Source organism: Herpailurus yagouaroundi, unplaced genomic scaffold (genome assembly GCF_014898765.1).
Source record: "Herpailurus yagouaroundi ecotype Mexico unplaced genomic scaffold, PumYag 221, whole genome shotgun sequence".
NCBI lineage: Eukaryota > Metazoa > Chordata > Mammalia > Carnivora > Felidae > Herpailurus > Herpailurus yagouaroundi.
Genome location: NW_024412452.1, coordinates 4,576,610 through 4,600,507, shown reverse-complemented (window position 1 = coordinate 4,600,507; position 23,898 = coordinate 4,576,610). Strand labels below are relative to the sequence as shown.

At 42.4% G+C, this 23,898-nt stretch overlaps 2 protein-coding genes across 7 annotated transcripts in view; one reads left to right on the top strand and one right to left on the bottom strand.

Moving 5' to 3' along the window:
- The window catches only part of CTNNA2 (catenin alpha 2), a 1,118,632-nt gene that overhangs the window by 749,876 nt on the left and 344,858 nt on the right, over positions 1 to 23,898 (top strand). The window lies entirely within an intron of this gene.
- LRRTM1 (leucine rich repeat transmembrane neuronal 1) lies at positions 2,008 to 5,078 on the bottom strand. Of its 2 annotated transcripts, none has more exons than XM_040458380.1 (2): positions 4,053 to 5,078; positions 2,008 to 3,939 (listed from the first exon to the last, which is right to left on the bottom strand). In XM_040458380.1, exon 2 carries the CDS (start codon positions 3,878 to 3,880, stop codon positions 2,312 to 2,314), a length of 1,569 nt encoding a protein of 522 aa, XP_040314314.1. In that variant the 5' UTR covers positions 3,881 to 3,939; positions 4,053 to 5,078; the 3' UTR covers positions 2,008 to 2,311. The 2 variants fall into 2 exon arrangements, with proteins under 2 accessions (XP_040314314.1, XP_040314313.1); XM_040458379.1 differs by having other exon boundaries at positions 4,210 to 5,031.

The window sequence follows — 23,898 nt, the reverse complement described above, 5'->3', positions numbered from 1 at the left end:
ATTTGGGATACATCCTCCCCCCAAAAAAGGTATGTTGTCTTCTAGAGGAGGTCTTTTTACTGGAGTTTAATTATAGATGGCACATCCCTAAGCGATCCCTAAGTTCCTGCTCCCCCTGCCCCCCTGCCCAATGATGCGCTGTTTAAAACGGCAGCTCCAAATTGTCATGCTTAGGCTCAATCTAAAAGCTTCTCCTCAAAGTTAGCAAATAAAGCACCTCTCTTCTAGCCTAAATAAGTGGTACAAGCACAGTGTATGTTATTATATCATGTTTTAATTAGAAACAAAGAAGATGAAGTTTCCTGGTCAGGAAGAATGAGCTGGGAGAGGGGAGGGGGAGGAGGGAGAGGGAGAGGGAAAGAGATGTTAAACTCTCAAGGTTTAACACATTAGAGACATTTGCAAAGTATTTCTCTCCAAAGGGCCTCTTACACGCAGTATTGTTAGGAAAATGGATTTCTCCGTAGGTAGAAGAGAAACCTATCACTAATCCTCAGCTTAAGTAAACCTCCTGGTGATGACATTATGCATTTCAAACAGCAGATTTTGCCTTTTTAGGTAGGTGGCTAGAGGCATTTGCATTTGGGAGGTGGTGGTGTGTCTGTTTTCCCCATCCCTCTCCCTACTATTTGGATGTCTCTCTTAAAAAAAAAAAAAAAAAAAAAAAAAGGAAAAAAGAAAGATGCCTGGCTGTAGGATCTTTCAGAGTGGTGAGCACCTGAGTTTGAAAAAGACTTCTGGGCATGGGTGTTGGTTCAGTATTCACCATCTGCTCTCCATGACAGTTTATTTCCATCATACAATTGCTTAAAGTGCTAGCGAGTGCAAGACCCCTCCCATGCAATACACCGTACTCCTCCCTCTTTCCCATCCCCACACCCACCAACTGCTACCACTCTTTAATTTAGTCCAGTAAACAATCTGCACCTCATTGATGGATCTGGAAACCTGTGAAGGGTGGGGAGAGGCAATCATTGATCCCAACACACAACAAAGTAAAACAACACTGGGAAAGCAGACATTATAAAAAAGGGCAAGCTGAAAACAGGCAGCTTTTCTGTTCTGGGCTAACAAATTATTCCCATCTCAGTAATATTGGAACACAGGGTCAAATGGTGATCTTCCCCGATCCTACCCCACCCCCACTGCTTCTAAAGTCTGTCCCTAAAGTCTCCTGCCAGAAGTCATTACCCAGTAGTCATTCAACCTGAGGTAGGATTTTTCTCACTGTTCCCCATAGTAACTAGGAGTGTGCTCTCACTGCTGGGAGCCTAAGCTTGCTGCAGTCTTCACAATGTGCTCCAGAAAGCACAGCTTTCATCCGCCAACATTTGGATTCTGCCTTATTCCCCTTATTCCCCTCAATCAGATCGGAGTGAGCAGGAGCTGAGGGGCTCTTTCTTTCACTTGGGAGAGTACAGAAAAGGGCACAAATGCTACCAACTCTGGTGAATCAAAGGCACAGGAGAATTACGAGCCAGTGGCATTAGTGGGTGAGATTTTGAACCGATTTGAAAGATAGTTGTATTAAGTGCAAAAACGTTTCTTCCTCATAGGACAAACTGTCTGGCACTGCCTTTTAAAAGCTATTTGTAACGATCTCTGCCTTAAAGGCTAGGCAGTGATGCTCAGTCCTCAGCGCCCCCTCCTTTCACTTGCGTTACAGTGATTGCATTGCTCTCTCCTAAAGATAATGTGAAAGGTCTTGCTTTTTCCCCTCAGTCTTTAGTCATGTGGGGATAAATCAACCTGATGAGCTTTATTTGTTCCTCTTAATATTTCAAATTGAGTCTGACCACTATACTCGGCAATTTCTGGATTTTTCCTCTGGCCGCTGGACCCCCCAGCCCCCTCCCCCCCGCCCCCAGGGAAGGACATGGTAACTCTTCCTTCTCTTTTAACACAGGTAACAACTCATTTAGATTACACCAGTCTGTAAAAACTGTAAATGCTATTTTATTTTAAACATTTTAGTTTACAAAAAAAAAAAAAATCAATGATTGGTACCTTTTTTACACTCTCAGATTCCTGAATATGGACAGATCTTCAAAGGAAGGAAGGAGTTCTCATATGAAATTTAAGATTGACTGTCCTGAAGGTTGTGGGGCAGGGTTTTTGTTGTGTTTTATTTCGTTTTTGTTTTTAAGACACAATAAAGCTAAAATGTCAAGTCTCTGGGAGATATCCCCTTACAGTTTCAGTCAAGGAGCATATCAGAGCACAGACAAGGAGACCCCAGCCTGGCGCTGGCCGGCCGCCCCGGCCGCCCAGGCGTATTTGGTAGCGCACGGGTTGAGAGCCACTGGGAAAATCACACCTCGCATTCCCTTGCGGGCTGCTGGTGGCAGGTACAGGATCCGTACTCATTGATGATCACCAGGGCTCCCTCAATGTGGTTCGGTTTGTAATCAACGTAGTATTCCTGGGCAGACATGGCAGCCATCTGATGCATGGTCTGTTTCTGCTTTTGCTTCCTGCGCTGCGTGACAAAGCACTGTCTGAGCTGCCTGAGGCTAGCTGGGAAACACTTCCAGGAGACATAGAGCACCAGGACCACGATGAGGAAAGAGAAGATGAGGGCCATGGTGCCTGTGACCACCTTGTGGATCTGCACGGCGTTCTCGGCATGCTCGCCGCCTGGGAGAGCCACAGTAGCCGGCTCGTGCGTGCCGTCGAGCTGCCCCTCCCTGCCGTCAGCGAGCGTGGTGGCCGGGCTGCCCGGGAGCCCGAGGTCACTGTGGTTGGTGACGGCCGAGAGCAGGTGGCCGCTCGTGGGGTCGGCCCCATCCTCGCACAGGTGGAAGGCGTACACGGCGTCTAGGACGTCCTCGCCCTGCGCGTACTCGGGGCTGGCGCACTGCAAGTTGCCATCGTAGCGCCCCTGGAAGCTGCTGAGCCACGAGGCCAGGGCGCACACGTTGCGCCCGCAGTCCCACAGGTTCCCGGCCAGGGTGATGCTCGTCAGCGATTTCCAGGAGTTGAGGATCCGGGGCTCGATGTAGGTGAGGCGGTTGGAGTCCAGCTGCAGAGACTGCAGGTGCGGCACGGTCTCGAACACATGGGGCTCCATGTACTCGATCTCGTTGCCCGACAGGTCCATTTTCTCCAGGTTCCAAACCCAGTCCAGCGAGCTAACCACAATGGCCACCTTGTTCCTCTTCAGGCAGAGGGAATGCAAGGAGATGAGGCGCGGGAAGTGGGCGAAGTTCACCTTGACCAAGTCGTTGTGCTCCAGGTGCAGCTCGGTGAGCTTGAACAAGCCGGCGAAAGAGTTGCGCGCCAGACTCTTGAGCTGATTGTATCCGATGTCAAGAAACTTGAGGCTGCGGCAGTCCTGGAAGATGCGCACCGGCACGAACTGGATAGCGTTGGACCGCATGTGAAGCGTGGTGAGCTTCCGCAGCCCATGGAAGAGGTCGGGCGCCAGAGCCTGCAGCTTGTTGTACGAGAGGTCCACGCTGCGCAGGTTGGGCATGGGCCGGAAGGTGGTGTTGGCCAGTTGGGTGATCTGGTTGGAACTCAGTGTGAGTTCCTTAACTCGGCGCAGTTTCTGAAAGGCGTCCCCCTGCACCGAGCAGATGTGATTGTGATCCAGATAGAGCCACGTGAGCTGCATTAACCCCGTGAACTGGCCGGCGCGCAGCTCCGAGAGGCTGTTGTAGCGCAGGGACAAGCCCAGCAGGCCGGACAGGTTGTGGGGCGCCTCGGTGAGGTTGAGCGCCTCGCAGTACAGCAGCCGCCCCTCGCACCGGCACAGCTGCGGGCACCCGCTGGGGGCGGCGGGCAGCATCTGAAAGCAGGCCCCCAGCAGACACAAGACCACCCCCGAGGGCCTCCTCAGCAGCCAGTATAGACAGAGACCGAGCAGCAGGAAATCCATTAGCGAGAATCTTTCCAGAGAGGCTGGAGAATGTCCATTGGAAGCGCTCGGTCAGAAATCTACATCATATTTTATTCCAAGGGAGGGGGAGGGGGGAGGGGGAGAAAAGGGCAAAATCAAATAAATATATTGAAATAAAGAAGGACCCCCCTCCCCAAAGCCACACGTTCACCTCTAAGCATGCAGAAAGCTGGGCAGCATAGAAAGTTCACAGCCACGGAAAGATCAAAGAGACGGTGATTTGGTCCATGTTAGATGCTGCAGCAAAGAAAAGGGAGGAAAAAAAAAAATCTTCGGGAAAGAATTTAATTAAAAAGTGTCTTACCCACCCTTTTCCAGAGAGTGACAACCTCCATTCAGCTGCTCCCTTTGTGTGCAGGCTAATTATATGCAGGGCGAGAGAAGACCCCTCTGTGTTTCCGAGGCAGCCCCGGTCCGCGGCCGGCGGATCTGGCAGGCGCACAATGTCTCACTTTGCTGCTCGGCTCTGGGCTGCAAGGGCGGCTGGCGAGGCGGGGAGGCGACTTCTAGGACCCGCAAGTTTCCCAACTACGTGCCGGCGCCGGGCTTCGCCTTCCTGCCGCTGTCCTTTCCCTCTGCAGTTCGGACTGTGACGTTGTGGGGGAAAAAAAAAAAGAAAAAAAAAAAAACTCCAAACTCGGGGCTCACGACTCCCCTGGATTTGGTAGTCTGGTTAATGTCCGTCATTGGAAAGGACCACTGACCGGTGCCACCTTTTACTCCGCGGAGACCGCCTGCCATTCGCGCCCGGGGCGGCTGCGGAGAGCGGGCTCGGTCATGCTTTGCGGGCGGCGGGGTGGTGCGGGCGGGGAGCGGGGAGCGGCGCCCGAGCTCCTTCCCTCCGCCAGGCTGTGTGCGGCGCGAGCTTGCACAGGCACCTACTGCTCACTGAGTGTCGTAAGCTGCTCACGATTGTGCGTCTTCCCGGAGCACCTCAGACATGGGCAGATTGAAAAGGGGTGGGCACAAAACCAAACATTTTACCGAGCCACTGAAGTAATATATGTTCTTTGATGAAACGGAAAACACTTTCAGCTTTTTTTGGGGGGTCCGTATTTCAAAAAAAGGGGGAGAGGGGATGGAGGTATGGGGTAGCATCATCAACGACAAGGTATTTCCAGGCAGGAAACTGTAATATTCTGTTCTCTCCCCCTTCCCTTTTGGGGACACTCCCCTCCCCCTTTAAAGCTGTCTACGTGTAAGAGACACGTAGGAATCTGTAGAGAAATCAACATTTGGTCCTTTGCTTCAGAAAAGCAACTTGAGAGAAGATAGAGTAAAGCAGTGATTGTGGGGGCTTGGCTAAGATTTTTTTTTTTTTTCCTCCTTTCCTTACAGGCACTGGAGTTCTGCAGTCAGCCAGCCCTTTTTAGTGGTGGATGGGGAAAAGCTTTCCAAATCCACTGGTTCTGGGAAGCCATCCCGTTTTGGTGGTATGAGACCCAGTGTGCTAGAAGCATATGTCTGTGTGCAGGGAGTCTTGTGTGAAATCCTACCAGGACTTCACCATTCTCCAAGGATGTCTGTAAGGTCCCAGGTGGATTAGAAAAAGATTCTGCTGTATGACACTCAGGAGGGCTGGCCCTAACATGCCGCACATGGTGATTACAGCACCCTGTAGCGCTCCAGGAGAATATACTAGAGAATAGGCAGAGAAGGGGTAGTTTAAACCATAATGAAGCCTATCCCCCTCCATCATGCACCCCTAATTAAACTTTCAGACTGTAGCTAAATTGTCTCTCCTAACTAGGAAGAGAAGTCTTTGCCTGGTTATTTCCACTCACAGTCATCTGTAGCTGGGGTTCTCATAATAAGCGCTCTCTCTCTCTCTCTCTCTCTCTCTCTCTCTCTCGTTCCAATTGGCTTTGACCTGGAGAGGGTCTATATGTCTATTGTCAGGAACCTGTTTGTCATGTTAAAAAAAAAAAAAAAGTCCTCAGAGATGGCAGAGGGAAACTTTTCTGGAACTGAGTGTGGGCAAGCCTATCTTCCTGGCAGAGATGCCCAAGGATAGGGGAAATCAAATGTGAATGTCCATCTCCTCCTTTGAAATTCTATCATTTCTACCTGTCGGGGATGGAAAGTGAGTGGGCATTATCTGTAGTGGTACTCACTATGATTAAGAATGAGGTGAATTACCAAAGCTCCCAAGTTGAATTGACTTTGGACGAGTACTGGGTTGTGCTTTATCACTCAAGCTGAAGGCACTTGCCAGTGGAATCAAAGTCACCAAAGACTGGTGTACTCCAGGAAAAGTCATACGAACAGGGGCACGAATCATTACATTTTGTATTCATCCGAGCTGTGCCCTGGGTATTCATCTCTGAGATGTATCATTTTATTGGAAGGAAAACAAAGGTGAGATGTCCTAAGCATCACCTGTTGTCTTAGGAGCTAGAAGAGACATTAGAAAATCAAGCCCCTGAATTTTGCACAAGATGAAACTGAGGCACAGAGACATTGGGCAGTTGCCTGAAGTCTCACAGCTTGTTATCCACACAGATGGGGTTTTTTTGCCATCCCACACCAAAGTAGTGTTCTTCCTTTGCCATCCTTGAAGGTTGCCTCTTCGTCCCTCTTGTCTTCTGCCTGACTGTGGACTCCATACCTTCAGTTTTCACCCTTGTACATGCAAGGTACTGCAGAACACTTGAACAGACAATTTCACCATCAAGTGTTTTCACCTCTTGCCAATACAATTATTCCTGACAGCAGGCTGGCTGATTGAGCCATAAACTCTAAAGGGTGGTGGGGGAGGCGGGGGCAGGCAGGAGTAAACACTAGCCAACCATTCAGCAAGCGCTGTGAGTATAAGCCACCCAATCCCCATGGCTGCTAGGAAGAAAATCCTACTAATGCAGGCGGCTTGGCAAGGTGGTGATGGAGCCTGCCAAATGGGCAAGAAGAGGTCCCACTTTGGATGTCACTTGATTTGTAGAGCTGGTACAGAGAGGCAGAAAAGAGTTGAGTGTTGCCAAAGAGGAAAGAGAATAAAATTAAATTCCCTGCATTTATATGTGAATTTTCTTCTAAGTATGCTACTCAAAACATAGAAGAAATGTCTAGGTTGTAATTAAGATGTGTGTGTGTGTGTGTGTGTGTGTGTGTGTGTGTGTGTATACACACACATATATATTGCTTTTCATATTATTATCCTGCAAATCATTTCATCTGGATGGTATCTTTAAACCTTTCCCACCTCTAATGTGGCAAGTTTGCATCTTTTCTGTGCTTTTAAACCCCTTGGCAGAACTGTATACATTAACAGATTGAAATGAGCTTTATTGAAATTTAGCTATTCTAAGTCATCTAAGTTGCAGAATCCCAATTTATTATGTATTTAAAGCATACCAGCACTGATTAAATCAATGCAAATTAGGTTAAATAAGAACAACATGAATCAAGTGTTTCAGCAAAGTTGAGTTGAGAAACGACAACTTTTGAGTCACCACAAGCAAGTTGATATAGGCTGTTTTTCACCAGTTTTAATTCCATGCTTTTTAGGGTCCAACACACTAAAAAGTAAAAAGAGAAAAGAATTCACCTAAAGTTCTTTCTTTTCTCATGTTTGATCTTTCATATCTCTTTACCTGTCTCATGAGATCATCTGATTCAGGGTATAATGTGGCTATAGTGTATACTTGATCAGTCTGGCTAACCACAGGTTTCTGTTGGCAAATGTCTTCTCCTTCAGTGTTGGATGCTGATGAGAGACACTTTACATGCTTTAAAAACATCTTTAACATTTTCCATGTTTGTATGGGGAATGAGCTTATGCCTGTTTTGCCAAACCACCATGGTACAGTAGTCAGGCATCAAGAAAATTGCCCCAAGACATCATGCCAATATGTGACTGGGAACTGAAGTAAGAAAGGATAAGAATCTTGAAAATGTAGATTCAGAAAGTGGAAGGAATGCTGGGATACGATCTGATTGCCAAAACACAATGTGTAGCAAAGCAAGCTTGATACAGCTGGAGGGGCCAGAATATAGCTTGGAAGAGTAAGAGGTGATCAGTTTCTCCTCTTCTAAACCTTACAAATGAACCTTTGCATAATAAACCCTCCTGCTTTTTCTTGGTACTTTGTGTTGTGATGGGGGGCTGGCGAGTGTGTGTGTGGGGTAATCAAACAGTTTTGAAGGGATATGTCTTTCCCGTTTCATCTCAACTGAAGGTCACCTCCAGTTTGTTCACTGTAGTCAAAATCGTTTGTGAACCAAGAGGTGCAAGTGGAGAATGTCTAAAGTGAGCATGCATCCTGGGGATTGGCTTTCCATTAGTAGTCTTGGGCAATGTTCAAGACAAGAAAAATTTGAGCAGTGATTTTAATGTTCTGTCATCGTCTGCACCAGCTCGGACCTTGATCTTTATGCTGTTGTCTTTAATTTTCAGTAGCAGTGAACCATAGCTTTTCTTTAAAAGGAAACATTTAGAGGAAGGGGAGGAAGGTGGGAGTCATAATTTCAGAAGGAGAGAATTAACTCTGTTGTTTCTGTAGGTATACAGTGTAGAGCTGGCATTTTACAGAATGCCTCTGAAGATGGATGTGGGACCAAAGGGTGAGGGCCGTAAGGCTTCTCTCAGGAGATCTACTTAGGAGAAACAAATTAAAGAGGGGAAGTAATTTTTTCTCATCCAACTTTGTCTTCCTCTTAAAACCAGGTAGTAGTACAAACAGAACCAAGGAAATAACTACCATGTTCAGTGCATGGTATGAGTTATGGGGGTAAACCCAAGAAATGTTTTGACTCAGTGCTTTCCTCCAGGAGCTTTAGGTGAGAAGGAGAAGCAGACCCTGAGGAGGAACTTGGCCGATATTTGTACATTTCCCAGTGCTTGAGAGTAAATGTCTCTAGAAGATACACATGACAAGAACTGAGAGGTCACAGTGGGGCCAGTGCTTAAAGTCTTCATTGGATGGAAGTAAAGCTTATGAAGGAGTTTATGGACTTGAGATATAGGTGCTCTGACAGGAGGGGTAGAATTGTAAAAGTGTAAGTTTAAGGATGGGAACTGGAGTGCTTAAATCTTTTTGATTGGGTCAGTTTCTTTGCACTGGGGGTAAGAAGGTAGAGACAAATGGAATTTCTGTGGTGTTGGAAGAAGAAAAAAGTTGGTAAAGGGCTTCCAATACCATTGTGATAATCTGAACTTGCTATGTTCTTCTAGTCCCTAAGGTCTAACGCTTGAGAGTAATCTTTGACTCTTGTAATAAATATCTGGCTTAATTCAAGAGACCTGTTGTGCTATGCAGGGCCCCTCTCTGCAAGTTCCCTCTGCACCGCCGTATGTTCTAATCATGTCATATTATACTGAACTGCTGTATCCTCTCTCCATCTCACCTACCTTCTAGCTGTCCTTCAAGGTTGCTGTGAAATTTCTTCTATGGCTTCTTCACAGATCCCCTTGTAAAGAGATCTTTCATTCTTCTGAGCTCCATTAGCAGCTTGTCCTTACCAACCCTGTGCCTGGTCCTGTTCCCTTTATATAAGTGTGGCAGTGATTTCTAACTACAGTATTTTAGAACTGAATGGGACATTAAACATCTTGGAGACTAGAGTAAAAAGATCTCCACTGGGGTCCTTGCTTTGCCATTTTCTACCCATTTGATCCCACACAGGTCACTCTATTATCAGTGAAATAGGACTAAGGATGGCTATTTTAAATTCAGTGACACCATGTATATTGGTATCTTGCAACTCAAAAGTGTAAGCCCCTGGAGGACTCGTAGCCTTGGAGCACATTAGACACGTAGAATCAGGTGTCTTCCTAGCCCCACTGCATCACATCTGCATTTTACCATTGGCTGTGGGCTAATATTAAATTTTGAGAAGCTTTCTATTGAAGCACTCACAAATTCTAACCTGAAGAAGGAACCCTGGGGTCACTGAATCCCTAGTTTTATAACTGAGGAATTGAAGGGTCAGTGATGTTAATTGCTCATGATTGTTGGTAGAATTTGGACAAAACCCCCTTCTAAATCTGTTCTATCTCCTACAAACACATAGAAGGCAAAGTCTGTGCCTATTGGCACCTAGAACATAGTAGGAGTCTTAATAAGGCTTAGTTTTATCATTGGTGCAGCAAGAAGTATAAAGCCTTTGTATGTGCCAGCTTTAGGCGCCTTCCAGCTTACTTCGCTCCTCCGTTTTCCTGTCACTACTAATCTGCATGTATTTCTCATGGACATGTTAGTTTTATATAATATATTTTATGTTTTTGTTTGCTTTTATTATAAAATGGCCTTAATGAACATCCATGTACATAGATTGCTATACATTGAATGTTGTATCCCCCTAAAGTTCAAATATTGAATCCCAATCCCAGATCTAATGCTATTTGGAGGTAGATGTGAGAGGTGATTAGGTCATGAGGGTGGAGCCCTCATGAATGGAATTAGTGCCCTGCTAAAAGAGACCCCCAGAGAGCTCTCTGTCCCCTTCTGCCATGTGAGGACAGTGAGATGGTTATCTGTGAACTAGGAAGCAGGCTCTCACCAGACACCGAATCTGCACACGCCTTGATTTTAGACTTCCAAACCTCCACACTGTGAGAAATGAATGTTCATTGTTAAAGCTACTCTGTCTGTGGTAGTTTGTTATATAGCAGCCTGAATGGACTAGGACATATTCCTTTGCTTGTTTGGACAACTGTGTCCTTAAATTTTAATTCTAAAATTGGTGATCAAAGAGTGGGGACTTTTAAAAGACTTCCCGTACTCAATGCCAAATTGTCCCTCTGGCAAGGTGGCGAACATTTCATCCTCAATAGTGCTTTTGCTGCCTTCTCTTCTCCTTGAGAGACTTCACCATACCACAAACAGGAACATCTTTTAGTCCCCCCTCCTTCATCTGGGTCGGGCACTGGCTGAGATCCCTATGTGAATCTGTTCTTTGTGGTTTGGAACAATCCATCCTTCCCATTCTCGTTTCTTCACTCCTTCCTGTAGAGTCAGTTCCCACTTCAGATGGAAAGTTGGGCTTTGGGGTCTTCAGTGTTCCTTCTGGGAGTTCACGAGCATTTCATTCTCACACCTTATTAAGTAGCTGGCCAGACAAATCATTTTCACAAGTGTGTTAATGTCTGAAAATAGTTTAATGCAGTGTTACTTAACATGCTCTGTTGAGATAAGAATATTTAAATATATTTTCGAAATGCACCAGACTGTGCTATGTTTTTTGAGATTCAGAATACACTATTTCAATCGCAAGGAGTCTTGTTTTTCTTGGTTTCACCCAATTATTTAGGACATCTATTAACACCAGACCAATGTGCCAAGACAGCTTTGGAAACATCTATTTAATTGCAGTCCACAGGAACATCTGACTTTAACTTGGCTCTCACCATACCAAGGAGTGATTCTGAGGTTTGTATTTCAAGCCCTACAGTAGGAAACAGGTGCAAGAACTTGTTTTTTTTTTTTTTTTCACGTCCCAAGAATTTATGAAGATAGCTGGACAACATAGTTGTTCTGCTTGGTATTAACAAGTCTTACCTCCTCATCCTAGCCACAAATAATGAAAGCAATTTAATTCTGTAGTAAGTTCTGTCCCTGATACATCTTGACATTTAATTATCTTGTTTTATAGAATTTTCTAGATGTTGCTAATTTTGTTCTTGCTGATAAAACGAAGTTCTCTAAGATCAGACTTATTATGTTCCTGCTTTTAGGACCCTCTAATATCTACCTCTAAAGGTGTGGAAGAAGATCAGATATGAGAGACCATATATAAGGAGCATAGAAATGACCACATAGCACTGGTACACATGCACACTCTCTTCTTAATGTGGTCTGGCACAGTTCTGGATTCATAGAGATTCGTGGTTAAATAGAGTTTATGGGCTGGTTCAAATTCTTGACTAATCAGCAGCCAATGGAATCTGAACTAAATATAAATAACCTTTATGTTACATTCACATATAGGCACAATATATTAACCCAACTTTTGGAGTTGAATTTATACAGATTAATGCCGTTTATACATGACATTCTTAAAGATCTATTTTGTGTAGGAAATCCCCCACCATCCATAAGCAATGAAACTTTTGTGGTAAATTTACCTGCCCAGTTAGATGTATTTATGTCTTTATTCCTGGAACCACTTCTTAGTCTCCCATAGATATCTTAAGAATGCCTTTTTTAAAAATTTATTTATTTTGAGAGAGAGAGTGAGAGAGGCAGAGAGACAGGGAGAGAGAGAATCCCAAGCAGATTACATGCTGTCAGCATAGAGCCTGTTGCAGGGCTCAGTATCACCAACCGTGAGACCATGACCTGAGCTGAAATCAAAAGTTGGATGTTTAACCCACTGAGCCATGCAGCCACCCCAAGAATGCCTTTTAATTACTTAACATAAATGTCTATTGCTGTTTGTATTTGTTTTTCTTAGTTGAAGTCAAATGGAGGTTTAGCTGATGAAGTACAGAATTTGATAAAATAGAGTCCCTGCTTCTGGTGTTCTCAGATCTGGAGTGTAGGTGATGGGTAGCAAAACAATATGATTCATGCTGTGGCAAAGATGTAAACAAGAGTGGTGGTTGGAGAGATTTGTCAAACTAGTTGAGCAGGGCCACCCAGAGGAGCTAGGAAAAAGGAGGAAGAGTTGACTAGATGAAAGGATGCAGGCCACTCCAATTAGTAGGCAAAATCTGTGTGTTTGGGGGGGGGGGGAACAAAATAAAAAACATAAGGGCTTCTGAGATTCATAGGATATCTGGAGCACAGGTGTGAGAAGGCATGAGACTGGAGTGTTAGCCAGATTGGGAAGACTTTTTTTGTTTTTGTTTTTTAATGTTTACTTATTTTATTTTGAGAGAGAGAGGGGTGGGGAGAGAAGGACAGAGAGAAAGGGAGAGAGGGAGAGAATCCCAAGCAGGCTCTGTACTGTCAGCACAGAGCCTGACATGGGGCTTGATCTCAGGAACTGTGAGATCATGACCAGAGCCCAAATCAAGAGCTGGATGTTGAACTGACTGAGCCACCCGGGTGCCCTGAGACTGGTAAGACTTTTGTTTTGGATTATGATTTCCAGAATGCAGGAAGAAGGAAGTGATGTCCTTGAATGTGAAGGGCAGGGAAATGGATACTGGAAGGAAGGAGAACAGTTGGAAGGCTACCACATCTGCCCAAGTCAGATATTGTCAGGGGGACTTACTCTGTTAACACTAGGGATGGATAGGGCAGGCCAGGTACAATAAGAGTTTTGTAGTGGGATTGAACATTTTTTTAAGATTTTATTTTTAAGTAATCTCTACACCCAATATGGGCCTTGAGCTCACAACCCTGAGATCAATAGCCACATGCTCTTCCAACTGAGCCAGTCAGGTGCCCTGGATTGAAATCTTTTAAATGGTACTTTTTCAGAGATTTAATTTAAGAGGACTTCAATAGAATGGGTTGATCTAGGGTAAATGGAATGCAAGGAAGAGTAAGATGTGGAAGCAAACTCTAATATTTGGAGCTAAGAATAAGCAGTTGAAAATAGAAACAGAGGTTATAGTTGGACATAGAGATCACGGACTCTCTGGAAGGTCCGTGGTGGTTATAGTGGCAGTAGTAAGTGCAAATCCCCAGTGAGAGAGATTAGAATGCAGCTAACGTACCGTCAGAAGTACATCTTCATCATCTAGTAAGGTAATGTTGACATGGGAAGCAGCTGGATGACAGGGAATGGCAGGGCCCATGCTACATGCAAAGTGCATGTTTTGCTTGAAGGCTTCCACATTCTACTTTTTAAAAATCAGATTATATTAGTAAGCAAGTGATATTTCAGACAGTATTCAGCTCATGGAATACCAGTTGGCAAAGCTTCCTTTAAAATAGTTGCTCATTTGGGGCGCCTGGGTGGCGCAGTCGGTTGAGCATCCGACTTCAGCCAGGTCAGGATCTCGCGGTCCGTGAGTTTGAGCCCTGCGTTGGGCTCTGGGCTGATCGCTCAGAGCCTGGAGCCTGTTTCCGATTCTGTGTCTCCCTCTCTCTCTGCCCCTCCCCCGTTCATGCTCTGTCTCTCTCTGTCCCAAAAATAAATAAACGTTGAAAAAAAAATTAAAAAAAAATAGTTGCTCAATTTAGAAGAATGAGACGGAGCAGAAGAAGTAGATTTCCTCAATAGAAGAGATAATTTAAAAAATTGAGAAACACTGCATAGTCCAGAGTGAGCAGCCTTTAATATACAGGCAAGGCCATGACAGTGGCATTAATATGTATTGCACGTGGCTGTGAAAAAGAAAAAAAGTATGGCTGACATTGACAGGCTTTGAGAGGAGCCCAGATGGTCAAAGATTACCGATGCTAGGGGAGAGTGCGCAACAATGAGTAAACCTACAAAGGAAAAATGCAGCAGTGGCACTGTCCATCTAGGGAGTGTGTCAGTGACTGGCTGAAGTTGAGTGTATCCTTCTCCCACGAGAGTGGGTCATTGGGACCAACATTCCTTTGCGGATGGGCCTTCCCTTCCTTCTCAAACATGAAACAAGGTGATGACTGGAGATCATGTCCTTCAGACCGCAGTCCTATATTTGCATTTTAGCAGAAAAATCTGAGACATTGAATAACTTGCTGAAAAAACTTTTGAAACTTCTGATGCTATATTAGGCTGAAAAGGGTTCTGCCATTTACAAGCAATATGACCTGGACAAAGTGACTTAACTTCTAAGCAGGAATATTTAACATAGTAAAATAAAAAATAAAAAAATGAATTATTAAAGTAGAGAAGTTGTACAAATTCTATTGCAATACTTACTTACATCAATTTCTATTATATAAGGCCAAAATTATACCACATGGGTTGAAGATAAGGAAGGGAAAGTCTTTTTTTTTATTCATAAAAATTAATATTTTGTTTATTCTTTTAAATGAGTTAAATGTGGGGCGCCTGAGTGGCTCAGTCGGTTGAGTGTCCGACTTCGGCTCAGGTCATGATCTCACAATTTGTGGGTTCGAGCCCTGCATCAGGCTCTGTGCTGACCACTTGCTCAGAGCCTGGAGCCTGCTTCGGATTCTGTCTCTCCTTCTCTCTCTGCCCCTCCCCTGCTCACGCTTTGTCTCACTCTGTTTCTCAAAAATAAATCAATGTAAAAAAATTAAAAAAAAATAAAAAATAAATGAGTTAAATGTTCATATGGTTCTCATTCAAAAGTTACCAACAGGCATGCAGCTCTCTTTACCCCTCCCCCACGCCTCCCCCAGCCACTCAGTTATCTTTTGCCTTGGCAGTTTAGGTCACCAGTTTCTCCCAGGTACTTTCAGAGATATTTGAATCATTTTTTAACACAATATCCACATTGTTCTTCATATTGCTTTGTCTTATCAATGTAACTTTTGAGATGTACATAGAGAGCTTGCTTCTTGTTCCTTTGGTATACAGAGTTTCATTTTAGCCTGATGCAGGGCTCTATCCCATGACTCTGGGATCTTGACGTGAGTGGAAATCAAGAGTACTGGGTGCTGTATGTAAGCCAATTTGACAAAAAAAAAAAAAAAAAAAAAAAAAAAAAGAAAGAGAAAGAAAGAAAGAAAGAGAGAAAGAAAGAAAGAAAGAAAAAGAAAAAGAAATCGAGAGTCAGATGCTCAACCAAATGAGCCACCCAGGCACCCTGCAGCATGTGCATTTTATTTTTTACTTAATTTTTTTTTTAGATAATGATATGTTTGTAGATTTTAATGGATAGTATCAAGTGGGACAAATATCAACTTTGAAGCCAGGTATACTTACATTGATTCCTTATTCTTTGTATTAGATATGCATATATGTGAATTTTGTACAAATTATTTTTTAATATGAAATTTATTGTCAAATTGGTTTCCATACAGCACCCAGTGCTCATCCCAACAGGTGCCCTCCTCAATACCCATCACCCACCCCCCTCCTTCCCATCAACCCTCAGTTTGTTCTCAGTTTTCAAGATTCTTAAGCACAATGGTATCATGAATCTAACTTAAACCCTTACTGCTCCTTCTTTAAGTATCTGTTCCTATATTAGAGGCTGCATAAAAACAGAAAGAACAAACAAAAAGCCTGCCAGTTGAACCAACAATTATTTTATTTAGTTCTTGGTTCTATATGTTAGCTCTGGAGATCTTCTGTATGGGACAAATTGACTGTGCTCCCTCAAATGTCCGTGATCAAATGGAGCATTAGCTGGAGACGAGGTAATCTGGGATGGCTTCACTCACAGGAACGGAGATTGAAGGCTATTGGCTGGGGCCCACTGACTCGCTCACTCACTCACTATAGCCTGTGACCCTTGGGACCCCTCATTTCTCTTCCCTGTGACCTTTTGTCCTCCAGTAGGCTAGCTCAGATGTAATTATGGGGTGATTACAGGATTCCAACAGGGGAAGAAAAGAGCAAGTCCCAGCATGCAGGTGCTTTTCAAGTCTCACCTTCTGGCAAATTATTGTTGTCTGTTGGATAAAGCTGGTCACATGGTCAACCTGACTCAAGCCTTTGAGGAATAGGTTCCATTTCTAGATAGGAGGGGAAGAACTTATGGCTGTTTTCACAGGTTAAATAAAATATCAGTGGATTAATGTGACTACATATGTAAGTACTAAATGCTCTGAAGTTATTTTAATTTCTCAAGCCATGTGGCCCAGACATTATGGTCCATCAACACCAAGGACCTAAAGCATAGCATAGCTCATATGACCTAGAGCTTGTCATAAATGCAGAGTCATAGGTTCCACCTTAGATATACTGAATCAGAATCTACATTTTTGCAAGATCCCCAGGTGAATCATACATCTGATAGGGTTTTAGAAGTGCGGCATCTTTTCACTATTCCTCATAATTCCCTTTGCTGGTTGCTGTGTTCTCCTGTTGAGTGATAGATCTTTGATTTTTAAAGGTGCCAGAACTATTTCCTTCTGCACAATTGAAACAGAACAAACACAGGTTTAAACAGTAAAACAGGTTGCTTCACAGCATGAATAGCTAGAGAGAGAAGAGAGAATAACATTTTTCTGCTCAATTGTCCTTTGCCTATAAAAATAGAAATTTAAAATTAAAATAACAGTACATAAATATTAAAGAATATTGTATTTAATAGGAAGCACCATTTAGATGTTAGAGCAATTTTTAAAGTAGAAACTGCTAGGCACATACTTAAACTGACCTTTTACATTCCTGAGCAGTTGCTAACTGGACCTTGTTTTTCTAAAGATTGAAACACTAACTTTCCAACTGTCAGACCATAAGTTAAATATCTCTAGAATGTGTACAAGTCCATAGGTACTCTTTATGCCTTTATATAAATAATGAGACCTCAGAGCTTATTAACCATCCAGCATGTGCAGACCACTGGTCTAAATGTGCAAGAAATACAAATATGCTGTAGGTTGTTGGATTCTCTTCACTTCAGTCCCAGAAGTGAAGGGCAACATTAGGGAGGAGAGCGCAAGCTTTCAACAATAAAAGTTTATTTCACCAGGCTGGGGACAGACAAGTGACATCTAAAAGAATTCTAGCTTTTCTCAACTTTTGACTGTCCTTTAAGAGAAAGAAACTGGTTGCAACTTCCAGTGGCTTCCTCTGGTTTGCTTTCACCTCCAGACTTGGGGAGGCGGGGGTGGGGGGGAGGAGGAGGAGGAGAGCAATGACAAGAAGAAATTTTGCATTCAAGCATAATGCTGGGGTGCTTGGGTGGCTCAGTCAGTTGCAAGGCCTAGTCTTGATTTCAGTTCAGGTCATGATCTCATGGTCGTGATTTAAAGCTCCACATTAGGCTCCGTGTTCCCAGTGTGGAGGCTGCTTTGGATCCTCTGTCTCCCACTCTCTGCCCCTCCCCTGATCATGGTCGTGCTCTCTATCTCTCTCACTCACTTGCTCGCTCTCTCTCTCAAAAAAAATAAATACATGTTAAAAAAAAGTGTAATGCTATCATTCTGTGTGAAGTTGGCCTTGAATATTCCCTTTCAGGAATGAGACAGCTTTTTCTTTGAGACTATAATTAATGCTGTCTTAAGTAGATATGCTGTGGGGGCTTGTTCTTGTCAGTCCGCCAGTCAGTAGGTAACAAATATCTGTTGAACACTTAACCTATAGGCATATTCTAGGTATAGGGGTACAGTGGTGAATAGAACTGAGCAACCTTGTAAGTAAACTGAGAAATCAGATAATTTTTAGGTACTAATACACTAGGGAAAGTTAAAATAGAACCAGGTGGAAGAGAGAATTTGAGGGAAGGGGCCTCCTTTAATCTAAGGTTAGGCAAGGCTTCCTTGAGGAGGGGACATTTGAATTGAAACCCGAATAAGACTCTGCCATTTAAAATTACATGAGATATGCATTCCAGGCAGAGGGAATAACAAGTGCCAAGGACCTAACACCAAAGCAAGCCTATTTCCAATGGACAGTAAATGGCTAATGTGCTGGATTGAGTGAGACGGGGTTGAAAATATGAGGAGGATTTTGAACACAAACTATGCTTTCTTCAAAGGTCAATGCACTTTTTACAAATCTGCGCAAATGTTCAACAGCATTCTCTTCAGCTCCACCAAACCTCATAGAGTGACAGTTCTATCTCAGGTGCTGACAGAAAGCTCATTCATATATTAATTCCACTCACTTGTTAAGGTTCTATGGGATTGTACCACTTTTCCAACATACATGGGGAAATCAAGGCACAGGAAACCCAAGCCACTCACCATAACACAGCTCATATTGGTAATCAGTGATTTTTCTATATTGCCTCGACTCTCTTTGGGGGCAACCAAGAAAGTTTGATGCCATTGAGCCTTTGACTCTGCAAACACCAAATTTGAGCCTTTCCCCCACAGTTCATCCAGAATAGCCCCAGCAAGAAAGAAGATGGGGCAACTTAAACTTTCCTCCTGGATTCCCACTCCTCCCGCCCCATTCCTTCCATCTGTTGCTGTTTGCATAGAAAAAGAACAGAACAGAGTACCCACGACCACACACATTCAGAAATCTCATTTTGTATGTGGGAGTCTGGATTCATTAACAAGTTCCTCAAACTCTCCCTGCATTTACAACACCAATCTAAACATAACCCAGTGAAGTCATGGGAATAGGCAATGATCAGCTGCATTTTGCTGAGGTGTCAACGTTCAGATACATCATCAACTACTTCCTAGTAAATGGCTTCTGCTTCAGACAGGTTGTGTTTTCAACAGCCTCTAAGTAAATAGTGCTCATTTCAATATTCTCTAGCCTTCACATTGTCTTTCTGATTCTGACCCCTACTAAATCCCACTTCCTTTAAAAGGGCTTTTTCATTCTTGAGACTATTCACTTACTCATCCATAAATTCATATAGTCACCCATCCACTCAACAGCCTTATAGTGGGTACCTACTCTGTTTTATTACTTGTACTAAATGCTAGGGCATCTAAAATATTTGGGTAATATTCCATTCTTTGGATAGTCTATTCACTGGTGGCGAATCACAATCCCAGAAGTCCATATTAATCCATACCTTCCTTGAACTATTACTCATCTAAAATGTAAGTGTTCTGTTAAATACTGTCTGAGATTGCTCTCTAGTTGTTTCTGAACTTCCACCCCCTGTATCTGTTAGGTTAAGATTTCTCAAGAGCAAGATCCAGATCATATTTCTGGTATAGTGGAGTGACCTGAACATACAGTGGGAATATCCATGTTTAAATTCTGGTTTTGCCATGTATAGGTCTGTGATTATTTGGGGGCACCTTCCTTCTTTATATAGAGAATGCAAGGTGGATGGGAGGATTTCTAAGATCCCTTTGAATTTTGACATTCACAAATCTGTGAATTCTGAAGCATCTAACAAGGGCTACAAAGTGAAGGGGACACTCACTATAAAAGTGGCAATGTAACTTTGCCACTGGCTGAGGGAATGAAACAGTAAATACAAGAAACTTTTTAAAAAATCAGATTGGGCCTTTCTTGTGAAGTTAGGCATTTGGGTAGGTCTTCAACTAGGCGGGGATTCTTCCCCAGCTCATAGAGCAATCCAGACAAGAGATATAACCTTGTGCTATGCCAGTTCCCTATTTCTATCTTTATTGAGTTGCTGCATTTTACATTAGACATTCAACATTGGAAGTATCGGAATGGTCCTAGAAGAGATTTTGACATCTGTTTGTTGAACAGTTCATAACTGATGATTAAGGTGGTTAAAGCTTCAGCTCTATGCTTTGGGAGCTGCTGTCAAAGGGAGAGTCCCATCCCTTATCAAACTGTATCATAGGTGGAAGCCTGGCCTGGTTGCAGTCCTCTCTGTTCAAATGGTCACCTTGACCATATGCATAGGTTAACTATGTTCAGGCAGTAATAACCTGTAAGTACTCATTTTAAAATAGATAATTCTCTAAAAGAACTTAAATTCATCTATTTGATTTCTACAAATGTAGGCAAAATATGTCTACAAATTCATAAAATTGTTTGATGGAATTCAACTATTTCCATTCAATATAATTGCTTAACAAAGGCTGATGGACACCAACCAATAGTTTTGTTTTATAAAACGAATTAGTTGTTTGACACAATGAAATTGGTGTGTCGCCTAATCGGCCACATCTCTTCAAACCCAAAACAAAGCTTGTTTCATTACATAATATGGCGAACGATACATCTCTCCTATAGTTGATGTGAACATTGCAATGGCTTCATTTTGAGATCCACGTGTACCTGCCACTTAGGATATTATTCAACCAATGTGGAAAGGAAAGTCCTGTTTACTTTGATGGTTTTTACTCTTTCAGAATCCCTGAGGGCTAAAAAAGAAAAACAGTGCTGTATGACTTTTGTGATGTGGATATAGTAAGACTGTATCTGGGTCTCCAATTCCAGAATTCTCTCTACTCTGATGCCATTGCCACATAGAATACCATTCCAGCTGTCAAGAGAATTATTGATTTATAAAGTAAACTAAATGGCATTTACCACCCACCTAACTGCAGTGGTGTCAGGGGGGTTAAAACGAGACATATTCAAAAGCCCTCCAGAAATATTTGATGTTCTGTATAAAGACAGTAACAACTCATAAACTAGGTCTCGTCTGCAGCAGGAGAGAGTCTCTTCTTGTAGCCTGCTGGTAGGAAATGAGGAAAGGTTTTCCACCCAACTATTTCAGGAGCAGATAAGGGAGGAATTGCATGTTATAAAGTAATGATCAGAATGTCACGGAATAGTTTTGCTCTGATTTGGGTATTTAGCTACTGCCTTAATGTTGGAAACGATTTTTCATCCATTTAGTAATTTAAACAACCTAAGGATAAATGTAAAGTTAACTATCAAGACCTAAGTTTTATCATCTCTAAAATGGGATATATATCCATGAAATATTCTTGCTTTATAGAACAACTTTTAAAAAAATAAACATGAGCTGATACACATACAGTAGGTTTTAAAGTTGCATTCTACAGCTGTGGGATATTTTCATTATTATTGCCATTTCTGTAGGTCTACTAAAATAGGAGACCTACATTTCACACTGCCATTTACTGTCTCTGGCCAAGTAGCTACGTTTTTCCAGTAAACTGGGGATCTGTATTTGAAGAAAGCTTTGTTTTCCTAGCTCCTTTGGCTCCAGCAGCCCTTGTACCTGCTTCTAGGAGTGAACTGTGGTTTATCTTCCCTGAATTATGATACAGGCAGCTGCTTGTCTCCAGAATGGTTAAATTAAGGAATAGACAGGATATTTGAAATCACTCCCAGATGATTGCCATGTGGCTATATAGTTCTTTTATTCTTTATTATTATTTTATTCTTTATCAAGTGTGGTGTGAAGAGAGGTGATGAAGAAATTACTTGATGAGATTTAGACTTAATTATTAATATTTGACTTAATTGTTAATGCCCTGGAACTTTTGCATCATTAATTTTGAGCCTTTTAAAGGAAATTATAGATCTTGTAATGTTTTACTCCTAAATATTTAGTGTATGTCTCTAAATTTGTTTTATTGAAGTATCATTGACATACAATGTTATATTAGTTTCAGGTGTACAACACAGTGATTCAACAATTCTATGCATTATGCAGTGTTCACTATGATAAGTGTACCTTCTGTCACCATACAGAGTTATTACAATATTATTGACTCTACTCTCTATGCTGTACTTTGCATCCCCGTGACCTATTTATTTTATAACTGCAAGTCTGAACTTCTTTTTAAAAATTTTTTTTTTCAATGTTTATTTATTTTTTTGGGGACAGAGAGAGACAGAGCATGAACGGGGGGAGGGGCAGAGAGAGAGGGAGACACAGAATCGGAAACAGGCTCCAGGCTCTGAGCCATCAGCCCAGAGCCTGACGCGGGGCTCGAACTCACGGACCGACAGCGACTGCGCCACCCGGGCGCCCCTGCAAGTCTGAACTTCTTAATCCCCTTTGCCTATTTTGCCCATCCCCCCCCTTAACTGCCTCTCCTCTGGCAACCACCAGTTTGTGCTCTGTAAAAAGTACTATTTCATTTACATAACCACAATATCGTTATCACACATTAGCAAATTACTGATGAGTCCTTAATATTATCTAGTACACAGTCCGTATTCAGATATCTCTCATTGTCCCACAATTTTTCCTTCCTTCCTTCCTTCCTTCCTTCCTTCCTTCCTTCCTTCCTTCCTTCTCTTTCTTTCTTTCTTTCTTTCTTTCTTTCTTTCTTTCTTTCTCTCTTTCTTTTGTAAATTTGCTTGAATCAGTATCCAAAACATGTCTCCAAAATTCATTTCAGTAGGGAGGTGATATCTTTAAGGGGGGCAGAGGGAGAGAGTAACTCTAAGAATTCCCCTAGGCAGCTGTGTCCACCAGAATATGCCAGCCTCAGCCATCATTAATTCATTCACTCAAGTATTTATTTGTTTTATGTGCTAGATGCTGTAGCAGATATAAAGATAAGTTTGACATGCACACATATAAAAGTGACTAAAAAAGAATATAAAAAAGTCTATAGACTGAAATGACATGGAAAAACTTGATAGCCTACCAAGTAAATATTTACTGTGGTTAGAGTGAAATGGAAAGGCCTCCTTGGAGAAACCAAGAAACTTGACTTTAATTGACAGGGTTTTGTGATTTCACATATGGGTTGGGTAAAGATGGCACTATGGAAAACATATCATGATGGTTCTTCAGGCCTGACTAGTGGTGATGAGGTCCTGGACCAGGACTGACCGGTGGGAACAAAAATTCTCCAAGGGGAGTATTAATTGGACAAAGTACAAATGCCAGGAAAAGTGCACATAGAAATGAGGTGAAATTAATGGGTTAGAACCAACCAGTGATTTGTCTTGAGTATATTATTTCTTTTTTGAATGGCATATTTTAAAATAACTTATGATACATGATGAATTCATAAAATGTATGTACCTGCAATCAAGTATAATTATGGAATATATCTTTCTTAAAGCATATAATAGTGGGCTTTAAAAAATGTCTTTTCCAATATATAGAAAGCCACGTATTCTAAATCCTGTTAATTGTGGCAAGGTTTAGTTTTTGTGAATGTGTGTGTACTCGCAGGTTCTGATGGATGATAAAATGCTAAATCACCAGTGGTGGGAAATATTAATGTAAGTTTAGTGTTTACTGTGACTATATTTAATCAATACTTTATTTCTGCTAACATGGTTTTTTTTGAGGCTGGCTCTGGCATGGTAGGTAATCTATACTTTAGGACAAGCTGTAGCCCTTCTGAAGGTGCTCTGGATTTTATCTTATTGTTTTTTCAAAGGTGTGGTAGGCTTGAGAAGAATGGATATTCCTTTTGCTTAGGAAGCAACAACAAAACAAAACACAATTATCTATATATCTATCTCTATATATCTATATAGATATATATAGGTATATCTATATAGATATATGTGTAGTTGTATTTTTTTAAGATGACGTTTGAGACATTCTTGGTATGTGTAGAATTTCACAGAACTACTTTATCAGAACACTTAAGCTCATTTATTTTTCTTTCTCCAGACTCAATTAATTACCATCTGATAAGCTTGCTTAATTCTCTTCTTTCTACCACCAGGGTTTTTTTGGTTTTTAAGTTGGA

Coding starts and splice junctions, on each gene's coding strand:
- LRRTM1 (XM_040458380.1), bottom strand. CDS start 3,880: ATGGATTTCCTGCTGCTCGGTCTCTGTCTATACTGGCTGCTGAGGAGG.